Below are 13,158 nucleotides of genomic sequence, written 5' to 3'. Positions count from 1 at the left end.
CTGCGCTTATAGACCGGCGTGTATACCACCATTCCATGCGAATGCCACGGGCCTGTATCCACATAATGGCAGCATAGTACCACATGGAGTCCGTATGGCCAGGCGCCGGGCAGTGTGAACTCCGCGTGTAGGCTCATGTATATCTTACAAGCCGCTACCAACCTGAACTGTATCTGGATGGATGTGTTTTAATAAAGATGGTATCGGCCCATCCAGGTACAGACTGGCACTGTTTAATCTGGGGGATGCTTGTACAGGGAATGGACATACCACTAGGAGCTGATAACATGTAATTGATGGGAAACTCGATCTCTAAAAGGTAAGGGGGAACGTTACACTCCAAGCAGGATGTACATTCTCGTGTATGGACACTCCCTATACATTGTTCTGTGGGAGGGGATTGACTTGGTCCCCGTGCGGGGGGGGGTGTTTTTGTAAGAGAATAAAACAGGAGTCTGGGGTTAGAGCCAGACAGAGTGGATTCCAACTCCAACCTGGGAGTGTCATCATATGATTTTATGGATCACGGGAGCTCCATTTTCCCCACATCTCAAAAGAGCTAAACCTTTGCACACCAGTTGGAGGCGCAGGAATCGTGGAGCTAAGCTGCAGTCGCGGTAAGCGAAGCCCCATCCCGGGGTGGGTGTCGGAGGAAGGGGGCGCCCCGTCCCGGGGTGGGTGTCGGAGGAAGGGGTCGCCCCGTCCCGGGTGTCTCGGAGGAAGGGGTCGCCCCGTCCCGGGTGTCTCGGAGGAAGGGGTCGCCCCGTCCCGGGTGTCTCGGAGGAAGGGGTCGCCCCGTCCCGGGTGTCTCGGAGGAAGGGGTCGCCCCGTCCCGGGTGTCTCGGAGGAAGGGGTCGCCCCGTCCCGGGTGTCTCGGAGGAAGGGGTCGCCCCGTCCCGGGTGTCTCGGAGGAAGGGGTCGCCCCGTCTCACCTGCAGGGAGATGCGATGGTGCTTCTCTTGCAGGACGGTGGCCAGATCCTGTAGTCTGTGGTTCTCGGTGATCAGCTCCTTGTTCAGGCTGCGCAGAGACTCCTCCAGCTGATCAAATGCTGCTCAAGAGAGATGACGGGTGAGATGGGTCACATGACATGGAGCGCCCTTCAGTGACCCCTCTCCTAGGTCACATCATAAGTACCCCCTCCGGTGTCCCCAGCCCCGGATATTGCCAGATGGGGGGGGGATTACAGACAGGGGCCGGCACAGCATGGGGGGGGGGGGGGGAGTGTTCAGCCAACCTCATACTATTACCACACAGCCGCCATTTGTAAACCCCAAACCCACCACATGCAGCTCTAGGGTCAGAGGTCAGCCCCGCCTTCTCCTGAGCATCCCACAATGCAATGCAGGTGGCTTACCATGCTGTGTGGTATATGGGGGGCAGCCCACATCTGTATAGTCGGGAAGAGTCCATTATCCGTCCCCTGGACACCTCTTCCGCCGCAGCCTTACCTCCGCTGTGAATGCGCTCACACAGCTCCTGCATCCTGCGGTGCAGCTTGCTGGCGGTCTCCAGCACCCAGGACACGGCTCTCTTGCTGAACTCGATGCGATCTTGTAGCTGCAGCTCGATCTCCTCCGGAGTGCTGCAGGCGAGAGTAGCCAGGAAGTTCAGAGAGGATTCTGGGAGTGATCCGGAGGACTCAGGTACCGCGGGGTCGGGAGGAGCGGGGGGTCTGCAAGGATGGAAGGAGAGAGGTGAGTGAAAAATATATACATGAGGGGTCCCACCCTCCAATCATCCCCCCATAACACGTACTACACACGAGGGTCCGCCCTCCAATCATCCCCCCATAACACGTACCACACACGGGGGGGGGGGTCCGCCCTCCAATCACCCCATAACACGTACCACACAAGGGGGGGGTCCACCCTCCAATCACCCCCATAACACGTACCACACACGGGGGGGGGGGGTCCGCCCTCCAATCACCCCCATAACACGTATTACACACGGGGGCTCCGCCTTCCAATCATCCCCCAACACGTACCACAGACGGGGGCTCCGCCCTCCAATCACCCCCACAACACGTACTACACACGGGGGGGTCCGCACTCCAATCATCCCCCATAACACGTACCACACACGGGGGGTCCGCCCTCCAATCATCCCCCCATAACACGTACCACACACGGAGGGTCCCCTCCAATCACCCCCACAACACTTACCACACACGGGGGCTCCGCCCTCCAATCATCCCCCCATAACACGTACCACACACGGGGGGGGGGTCCGCCCTCCAATCATCCCCCACAACACGTACTACACATGGGGGGGGTCCGCCCTCCAATCATCCCCCCATAACACGTACCACACACGGGGGGGTCCGCCCTCCAATCATCCCCCATAACACGTACCACACACGGGGGGGGTCCGCCCTCCAATCATCCCCCCACAACACGTACTACACACGGGGGGGGGGGGGTCCGCCCTCCAATCATCCCCCACAACACGTACCACACACGGGGGGGGGGGGATCCGCCCTCCAATCACCCCCCCATAACACGTACTATACACGGGGGCTCCGCCTTCCAATCATCCCCCCACAACACGTACCACACACGGGGGGGGGGGGGGGGGTCCGCCCTCCAATCACCCCGACAACACGTACCACACACGGGGGGTCCGCCCTCCAATCATCCCCCCATAACACGTACTACACACGGGGGGGGGGGGTCCGCCCTCCAATCATCCCCCCACAACACGTACCACACACGGGGGGGGGGGGATCCGCCCTCCAATCACCCCCCCATAACACGTACTATACACGGGGGCTCCGCCTTCCAATCATCCCCCCACAACACGTACCACACACGGGGGGGGGGGGGGGGGTCCGCCCTCCAATCACCCCGACAACACGTACCACACACGGGGGTCCGCCCTCCAATCATCCCCCATAACACGTACCACACACGGGGGGGTCCGCCCTCCAATCATCCCCCCATAACACGTACCACACACGGGGGGTCCGCCTTCCAATCATCCCCCACAACACATACCACACACGGGGGGGTCCGCCCTCCAATCACCCCCATAACACGTACCACACACGGGGGTCCGCCTTCCAATCATCCCCCCACAACACGTACCACACACGGGGGGGGGGGTCCGCCCTCCAATCACCCCCATAACACGTACCACACACGGGGGGGTCCGCCTTCCAATCATCCCCCCACAACACGTACCACACACGGGGGGGGGGTCCGCCCTCCAATCATACCCCCATAACACGTACCACACACGGGGGGGTCCGCCCTCCAATCATCCCCCCATAACACGTACTACACACGGGGGGGGGTCCGCCCTCCAATCATCCCCCCATAACACGTACTACACACGGGGGGGGGGGGGGGGGTCCGCCCTCCAATAATCCCCCCATAACACGTACCACACATGGGGGGGGGGTCCGCCCTCCAATCACCCCCCCACAACACGTAGCACACACGGGGGGGGGGTCCGCCCTCCAATCACCCCGACAACACGTACCACACACGGGGGGGTCCGCCCTCCAATCACCCCGACAACACGTACCACACACGGGGGGGTCCGCCCTCCAATCACCCCCACAACACGTACCACACACGGGGGGGGGGGGGGTCCGCCCTCCAATCATCCCCCCATAAACACGTACCACACACGGGGGGGGGGGGGGTCCGCCCTCCAATCATCCCCCCATAACACGTACTACACACGGGGGGTCCGCCCTCCAATCACCCCCATAACACGTACCACACACGGGGGGGTCCGCCCTCCAATCATCCCCCCATAACACGTACCCCACACGGGGGGTCCGCCCTCCAATCACCCCCACAACACGTACCACACACGGGGGGGGGGGGTCCGCCCTCCAATCATCCCCCCATAACACGTACCACACACGGGGGGGGGGGGGGGGGGTCCGCCCTCCAATCATCCCCCCATAACACGTACTACACATGGGGGTCCGCCCTCCAATCACCCCCCCATGACACGTACCACACACGGGGGGGTCCGCCCTCCAATAATCCCCCCATAACACGTACCACACATGGGGGGGGGGGTCCGCCCTCCAATCATCCCCCAATAACACGTACCACACACGGGGGGTCCGCCCTCCAATCATCCCCCAATAACACGTACCACACACGGGGGGTCCGCCTTCCAATCATCCCCCCACAACACGTACCACACACGGGGGGGGTCCGCCTTCCAATCATCCCCCCACAACACGTACCACACACGGGGGGGTCCGCCCTCCAATCACCCCCATAACACGTACCACACACGGGGGGGGGGTCCGCCCTCCAATCATCCCCCCATAACACGTACTACACACGGGGGGTCCGCCCACCAATCATCCCCCAATAACACGTACCACACACGGGGGGGGGGGGGGTCCGCCCTCCAATCACCCCCCCATAACACGTACCACACACGGGGGGGTCCGCCTTCCAATCATCCCCCCACAACACGTACCCCACACGGGGGGGAGGGGGGGTCCGCCCTCCAATCACCCCCATAACACGTACTACACACGGGGGGTCCCCCCCCCATCACCCTGCACCCCACTACCTTTACTGTCCGTCTCCTCAGGGGCCTTGGGACCTTCTGCTCCAGCATGTATCTCCATAGACTCCTCCTTCTCCTCTGGGGCCAGAGCGGGGGCCCCAGGCTGGGCGGGCGGCTCATTATCATAACGCTTCAACAGAAGCTGCACATTCTCATCTAGCTGAGAGGAGAGAGACCAGCAACGAATCAGGAGAGGGCACGACATATGGGGGGGCAGCAATGCACCCCAACACTGCATACCCAGAGACTGGGGGGGCAATGTACAATCACTGCACCCCAACACTGCATACCCAGAGACTGGGGGGGCAATGTACAATCACTGCACCCCAACACTGCATACCCAGAGACTGGGGGGGGCAATAATGTACAATCACTGCACCCCAACACTGCATACCCAGAGACTGGGGGGGGGCAATAATGTACAATCACTGCACCCCAACACTGCATACCCAGAGACTGGGGGGGCAACAATGTACAATCACTGCACCCCAACACTGCATACCCAGAGACTGGGGGGGCAACAATGTACAATCACTGCACCCCAACACTGCATACCCAGAGACTGGGGGGGGGGGGCAATAATGTACAATCACTGCACCCCAACACTGCATACCCAGAGACTGGGGGGGGGGGATCAGCAATGTACAATCACTGCACCCCAACACTGCATACCCAGAGACGGGGGGGGGGGGCAACAATGTACAATCACTGCACCCCAACACTGCATACCCAGAGACTGGGGGGGCAACAATGTACAATCACTGCACCCCAACACTGCATACCCAGAGACTGGGGGGGCAACAATGTACAATCACTGCACCCCAACACTGCATACCCAGAGACTGGGGGGGGGGCAATAATGTACAATCACTGCACCCCAACACTGCATACCCAGAGACTGGGGGGGGGGATCAGCAATGTACAATCACTGCACCCCAACACTGCATACCCAGAGACTAGAGGGGCAACAATGTACAATCACTGCACCCCAACACTGCATACCCAGAGACTGGGGGGGCAACAATGTACAATCACTGCACCCCAACACTGCATACCCAGAGACTGGGGGGGCAACAATGTACAATCACTGCACCCCAACACTGCATACCCAGAGACTGGGGGGGCAACAATGTACAATCACTGCACCCCAACACTGCATACCCAGAGACTGGGGGGGCAACAATGTACAATCACTGCACCCCAACACTGCATACCCAGAGACTGGGGGGGCAACAATGTACAATCACTGCACCCCAACACTGCATACCCAGAGATTGAGGGGGCAACAATGTACTATTACTGCACCCCAACACTGCATACCCAGAGGGGGGGGATCAGCAATGTACAATCACTGCACCCCAACACTGCATACCCAGAGGGGGGGGGGATCAGCAATGTACAATCACTGCACCCCAACACTGCATACCCAGAGGGGGGGGGATCAGCAATGTACAATCACTGCACCCCAACACTGCATTTACAGAGACTGGGGGGGGCAACAATGTACAATCGCTGCACCCCAACACTGCATACCCAGAGACTGGGGGGGCAACAATTTACTATTACTGCACCCCAACACTGCATACCCAGAGACTGGGGGGGGCAACAATGTACAATCACTGCACCCCAACACTGCATACCCAGAGACTGGGGGGGGGGGGGCAACAATGTACTATTACTGCACCCCAACACTGCATACCCAGAGACTAGGGGGGCAACAATGTACTATTACTGCACCCCAACACTGCATACCCAGAGACTGGGGGGGGCAACAATGTACAATCACTGCACCCCAATACTGCATACCCAGAGACGGGGGGGGGGGGGAACAATGTACAATCACTGCACCCCAACACTGCATACCCAGAGGGGGGGGGGGGGATCAGCAATGTACAATCACTGCACCCCAACACTGCATACCCAGAGACTGGAGGGGGGGCAACAATGTACAATCGCTGCACCCCAACACTGCATACCCAGAGACTGGGGGGGGGCAACAATGTACAATCGCTGCATCCCAACACTGCATACCCAGAGACGGGGGGGGGGGGATCAGCAATGTACAATCGCTGCACCCCAACACTGCATACCCAGAGGGGGGGGGCAAAAATGTACTATTACTGCACCCCAACACTGCATACCCAGAGACTGGGGGGGGGGCAACAATGTACAATCGCTGCACCCCAACACTGCATACCCAGAGACTGGGGGGGGGCAACAATGTACAATCGCTGCACCCCAACACTGCATACCCAGAGACTGGGGGGGCAACAATGTACAATCACTGCACCCCAACACTGCATACCCAGAGACTGGGGGGGGGCAACAATGTACAATCACTGCACCCCAACACTGCATACCCAGAGACTGGGGGGGGGATCAGCAATGTACAATCACTGCACCCCAACACTGCATACCCAGAGACTGGGGGGGGGCAACAATGTACTATTACTGCACCCCAACACTGCATACCCAGAGACTGGGGGGGGCAACAATGTACAATCACTGCACCCCAACACTGCATACCTAGAGACTGGGGGGGGGCAACAATGTACAATCACTGCACCCCAACACTGCATACCCAGAGACTGGGGGGGGGGTATCAGCAATGTACAATCACTGCACCCCAACACTGCATACCCAGAGACTGGGGGGGGGGCAACAATGTACTATTACTGCACCCCAACACTGCATACCCAGAGACTGGGGGGGCAACAATGTACAATCACTGCACCCCAACACTGCATACCCAGAGACTGGGGGGGGCAACAATGTACAATCGCTGCACCCCAACACTGCATACCCAGAGGGGGGGGGGGCAAAAATGTACTATTACTGCACCCCAACACTGCATACCCAGAGACTGGGGGGGGTCAGCAATGTACAATCACCGCACCCCAACACTGCATACCCAGAGACGGGGGGGGGGGGTCAGCAATGTACAATCACTGCACCCCAACACTGCTGAGCGAGTGCGGGGGTCCAGCCCCCCCTGGTGGACGGAGTGCGGGGGTCCAGCCTTTCAGAAGTGAGCTCACAGCTCCCACATTCCCAGCATTGTCCCCCCCCCCCCATACACAGAGCAGACTCCGCCCCCTGCTGGCGCTGCACCTACCCGGCTCCAGTAGCGGTTGACGATCAGCAGCGTGGCGTCATCTGTGGCCTGTCGCTTCTCCAGCTTCTCGATCTTCTCCCGCAACTCGTCCTCAAAGCCCTGCCGCTGCTCCAGCCGCTCCGCCAGCTTCTTGTTCTTGAACTGCAGAACCTTCATGTCCATCTCCTCCTGCAGGGGGCAGAATGGAGGCAAAATCAGCCCCCCACACGCCAGTGTGCCCAACGTGACCGCCCGACAGCACCCCCACACGCCAGTGTGCCCAACGTGACCGCCCGACAGGACCCCCACACGCCAGTGTGCCCAACGTGACCGCCCGACAGGACCCCCACACGCCAGTGTGCCCAACGTGACCGCCCGACAGGACCCCCACACGCCAGTGTGCCCAACGTGACCGCCCGACAGGACCCCCACACGCCAGTGTGCCCAACGTGACCGCCCGACAGCACCCCCACACGCCAGTGTGCCCAACGTGACCGCCCGACAGCACCCCCACACGCCAGTGTGCCCAACGTGACCGCCCGACAGCACCCCCACACGCCAGTGTGCCCAACGTGACCGCCCGACAGCACCCCCACACGCCAGTGTGCCCAACGTGACCGCCCGACAGCACCCCCACACGCCAGTGTGCCCAACGTGACCGCCCGACAGCACCCCCACACGCCAGTGTGCCCAACGTGACCGCCCGACAGCACCCCACACGCCAGTGTGCCCAACGTGACCGCCCGACAGCACCCCCACACGCCAGGGTGCCCAACGTGACCGCCCGACAGCACCCCCACACGCCAGTGTGCCCAACGTGACCGCCCGACAGCACCCCCACACGCCATAGTGTGCTCAACGTTCAACACTGCGCCCGCCACACTGCACCCCTACATGTCATAGTGTGCCCCTGACGTACATGTGACATGCATGTACAGATTTGAGTAGCTATGACCATGTAATGGTAGATGTAGTTCCAGTCCTTGTCATTGGGGGAAGTATTCAGTCAGAGGGACTCAGAGACACAAATGGTCACCAATTAACATGGGAAAAGCCCGGCTTCCTCTGGAAGTGACCCCTGGGGGCTAATAAGAGGTTGTCACCTTCTGGGGGAAACTGGTTTGAAGGAAATGGCTGTGGACAGATTGTCTCCGATCTGACATTGGGAGCTCTAAAAGTGTCTCCATACATCAAAGGGAATGTTTCCTCCCTCATAAAAGCTAAAATATTAGTTGCAGAGAGATGAGAATACTTCCCTCTGATGGGGCACTCTGTGGGTCACATCTGCATATAAAAATCATATTTGTGGATTAGGTAGAAGGCCAGGAAAATGCAGGAAATAGTTAGGTGGCGCTGGAGTGTGACAGTCGGATGGTGATTGGTACAGCCGCGATCGGACTGATGCGCTGGTGTCAGAAATCCAATCCCCAACTTGGTGTTTCAAGCCGGTCTTGGTCCAATTGAACTTGGGCAGGTCAGCACCCAGAACATCCAGTGGGCGGGTACAGGAACACCCCCCAGAGTCAATTGGCCGAAGACTAATGTCCCGCCTACATCCATATCCCCATAAATGGAGTACCCGGACATTGGGACATTGTGATTCGTATGGAGCTGATTGATCGACCAACGGATTGCTGACGCTCTGACTGGCTCCAGTCGCAGGATAGATCTCGGTAAACGTTTTATTCGGTTTTATTCCCTTTTATTTTATAGCGAATAGTCATTTGTGCGTCTTCTATTTTTTGTATTTTCTGTAACTTTTTATATTTTGTACATATTTTATGCCCCGCCCACTTTTGGGAAATTAAATCTTAAAATTACTTAGTGACTTCTGTGTATTTAAGCTCCGGCTCATATCTCCGGAGAGATCGGATTGGAGGGATCGGATTGGAGGGATGGGATTGGAGGGATGGGATTGGAGGGATGGGATTGGAGGGATGGGATTGGAGGGATGGGATTGGAGAGATGGGATTGGAGGGATGGGATTGGAGGGATGGGATTGGAGAGATGGGATTGGAGGGATGGGATTGGAGGGATGGGATTGGAGGGATGGGATTGGAGAGATGGGATTGGAGAGATGGGATTGGAGAGATGGGATTGGAGAGATGGGATTGGAGGGATGGGATTGGAGAGATGGGATTGGAGGGATGGGATTGGAGGGATCGGATTGGAGGGATCGGATTGGAGGGATCGGATTGGAGAGATGGGATTGGAGAGATGGGATTGAGAGATGGGATTGGAGAGATGGGATTGGAGGGATCGGATTGGAGAGATCGGATTGGAGAGATCGGATTGGAGAGATTAGATTGGAGAGATCGGATTGGAGAGATGAGATTGGAGGGATCGGATTGGAGGGATTGGAGAGATTAGATTGTATTGTATTTTAATGCCTTTAAACACTCGGTCAGCTCATTGCCAATCTGTATGCAAATCCTCTGTGTGTGGGCAGATTGCATGCAGATTGTAAAAGGTAACAGATCGGCCAGACGGAGATCTGTGTGTGTGGGGTGTCCCAGCAGACCATTTTACGGATAAACTGCTGGGTGGTGGCAGGCTACCTTTTGTGGTGTGTCTGGTGTGGGGGGGTGGACAGTGGAAGGGTGATAACACCGGGGTTCAAGCTGTAGGGACCCTAGAAGGGGGTGATTACTAGGCTGCTCCGCAACTCTAATCAGTGCACCAGATTGTATGTAAGATTTGTATCTGCCAGTGTGTGGTCAGCCCTCTGGATTGTAGTGGAGTCTCCCCCGGTGGTGGGCAGAGGTAGTGCGGGCTGTGGAAGGATATCACGGCTGATCTTATATACGGTTTATATATTCAGATTAAGTCCCCTTTATTCCCTCCTTACCCCAAGTCACAGCCGCACGTGCGCCTCGGATAGCTAGTCACTGTGGGCGTGGCGTGTGGGGGACCCGTGACAGTGCCCAATGCTCAACAATGCACCCCCACACTGCCCCTGACAGCACCCCCACTGCACCCCAACATTGTACTGGACATCCCACACGGCACCCTGTTGCAGTTGTCAGCCATGCTCCATGCACTGACCGTAGAAGAGATCCCTCCCAGGCGGATGGGCTCGATGAGTGTAGTCGGGGTCTTCTCTTCATGGTTGGCTTTCTTCTCTGAAGGACCAGAACCTCCTTCTCCCGCTGACCTCTTACTGCCGGCCCCAGACATGGTGGACCCACTATGAGCGACCCGATCACCGGACCTGGGAGAAGATCAGAGGAGACCATCACTGAAAATGTCCCTCCTCCGTCACTCCACCCCGTCCTCTGCCTCCCCCCCCCATCTCCCTCCCCCATCTTCTCTGTCCCCTCCATCTCCTTCCTCCGTCACTCCACTCCGTCCTCTGCTTCCCCCCCATCTCCCTCCCCCAACTTCTCCATCCCCTCCATCTCCTTCCTCCGTCACTCCACTCCGTCCTCTGCCTCCCCCCCATCTCCTCCCCCATCTTCTCTGTCCCCTCCATCTCCTTCCTCCGTCACTCCACTCCGTCCTCTGCCTCCCCCCCCATCTCCCTCCCCCATCTTCTCTGTCCCCTCCATCTCCTTCCTCCGTCACTCCACTCCGTCCTCTGCTTCCCCCCCATCTCCCTCCCCTCCATCTCCCTCCCCTCCTCTGTCACTCCACTCCGTCCTCTGCTTCCCCCCCATCTCCCTCCCCCATCTTCTCTGTCCCCTCCATCTCCCTCCCCCATCTTCTCTGTCCCCTCCATCTCCCTCCCCCATCTTCTCTGTCCCCTCCATCTCCCTCCCCCATCTTCTCTGTCCCCTCCATCTCCCTCCTCCCTCCCCTCCATCTCCCTCCTCCCTCCCCCATCACTATGCCCCATCTTCTCTGTCCCCTCCATCTCCCTCCCCCATCTTCTCTGTCCCCTCCATCTCCCTCCTCCATCACTCCGCCCCGTCCTCTGCCTCCCCTCCATCTCCCTCCCCCATCTTCTCCATCTCCCTCCTCCGTCCTCTGCCTCCCCTCCATCTCCCTCCCCCATCACTATGCCCCATCGTCTCCGTCCCCTCCGTCACTCCGCTCCGTCCTCTGCCTCCCCCCCATCACTATGCCCCATCTTCTCTGTCCCCTCCATCTCCCTCCCCTCCTCTGTCACTCCGCTCCGTCCTCTGCCTCCCCTCCATCTCCCTCCCCCATCACTATGCCCCATCTTCTCTGTCCCCTCCATCACTATGCCCCCGTCCCCTGCCTCCCCTCCATCTCATTCCTCCCTCCCCTCCTCCGTCACTATGTCCCCTCCATCTCTCTCCCCGTTCACTATGCCCTTGTCTTCTCCGTCCCCTCCATCTCCCTCCTCTCCATCCTCTGCCTCCCCTCCATCTCCCTCCTCCATCACTATGCCCCGTCTTCTCCGTCCCCTCCATCTCCCTCCTCTGTCACTTCTGCCTCCCCTCCATCTCCCTCCTCCCTCCCCTCCATCTCCCTCCTCCGTCACTCCACCCCGTCCTCTGCCTCCCCTCCATCACTATGCCCCCTCTTCTCCGTCTTCTCCATCTCCCTCCTCCGTCACTCTGCCCCCATCTCCCTCCTCCATCAATGTGTCCCCTCCATCTCCCTCATTCATCCCCTCCCCCTATCACAGCCGCCTGCCCATCTCCATTCCCTCCCCCATCACTGCCCACTGCCCGTCTCCATCCCCCCTCCCCCAATCACTGCCGCCTGCCGTCTCCATCCCCATCACTGCCGCCTGCCCGTCTCTATCACCCCCCCCATCACTGCCGCCTGCCCGTCTCTATCACCCCCCCCTCCCATCACTGCCGCCTGCCCGTCTCTATCACCCCCCCCTCCCATCACTGCCGCCTGCCCGTCTCTATCACCCCCCCCCTCCCATCACTGCCGCCTGCCCGTCTCTATCACCCCCCCCATCACTGCCGCCTGCCCGTCTCCATCCCCCCCCCCCATCACTGCCGCCTGCCCGTCTCCATCACCCCCATCACTGCCGCCTGCCCGTCTCCATCACCCCCATCACTGCCGCCTGCCGTCTCCATCCCCCCCCAATCACTGCCGTCTACATCCCCTCCATCACTGCCGCCTGCCGTCTCCATCCCCCCATCACTGCCGTCTCCCCCCCCCATCACTGCCGTCTCCCCCCCCATCACTGCCGTCTCCCCCCCCCCATCACTGCCGTCTCCATCCCCCCATCACTGCCGTCTCCCCCCCCCATCACTGCCGTCTCCATCCCCCCATCACTGCCGTCTCCCCCCACCCTCCCATCACTGCCGCCTGCCCGTCTCCATCACCCCCCCCCCCCCCCGTCACTGCCGTCTCCAACCCCCTCATCACTGCCACCTGCCCGTCTCCATCCCCCCCGTCCGTCTCCATCCCCCCAGCACTCCTCTCCCCCTGTACCCCCCCAGGTCGGTCAGTCAAGTCTCTCTCGGCTCCCGGGATCACACACCGTCCAATCACACACAACCGTCTCTTCCCACCTCCGCCATATTGGTTTGGGGACAGCCGGAAGTACCTCACATATCGCGCATGCGCAGAACTGTCCCTATACGTGT

At 59.6% G+C, this 13,158-nt stretch overlaps 1 protein-coding gene across 1 annotated transcript; it reads right to left on the bottom strand.

The window, feature by feature from the left end:
- Positions 1-4,392: 4,392 nt before the first annotated feature.
- LOC149433069 (E3 ubiquitin-protein ligase BRE1B-like) lies at positions 4,393-13,127 on the bottom strand. The gene is made up of 4 exons (XM_089664691.1): positions 13,053-13,127; positions 10,688-10,853; positions 7,664-7,831; positions 4,393-4,708 (listed from the first exon to the last, which is right to left on the bottom strand). The coding sequence occupies exons 2-4, from the start codon at positions 10,817-10,819 to the stop codon at positions 4,508-4,510; spliced, it is 501 nt and encodes a 166-aa protein (XP_089520817.1). The 5' UTR covers positions 10,820-10,853; positions 13,053-13,127; the 3' UTR covers positions 4,393-4,507.
- Between the last annotated feature and the right edge of the window lie 31 nt (positions 13,128-13,158).

The sequence above is a fragment of the Staurois parvus genome, unplaced genomic scaffold (assembly GCF_062004578.1).
Source record: "Staurois parvus isolate SC_StPar_1 unplaced genomic scaffold, SC_StPar_1.0 ptg001995l, whole genome shotgun sequence".
Lineage (NCBI taxonomy): Eukaryota > Metazoa > Chordata > Amphibia > Anura > Ranidae > Staurois > Staurois parvus.
The sequence above is the reverse complement of the archived record's forward strand: the minus strand, read 5'-3'. Positions and strand labels throughout refer to the sequence as shown.

What these genes read in the sequence shown, in the direction of transcription:
- LOC149433069 (XM_089664691.1), bottom strand. Translation starts at nt 10,819, where the DNA reads ATGTCTGGGGCCGGCAGTAAGAGGTCAGCGGGAGAAGGAGGTTCTGGT. An exon ending in TGGGAGGGATCTCTTCTACG is followed by an intron (nt 7,832 to 10,687) that starts GTCAGTGCATGG and finishes TGCCCCCTGCAG; the next exon opens with GAGGAGATGGACATGAAGGT. An exon ending in TCAACCGCTACTGGAGCCGG is followed by an intron (nt 4,709 to 7,663) that starts GTAGGTGCAGCG and finishes CTCTCCTCTCAG; the next exon opens with CTAGATGAGAATGTGCAGCT.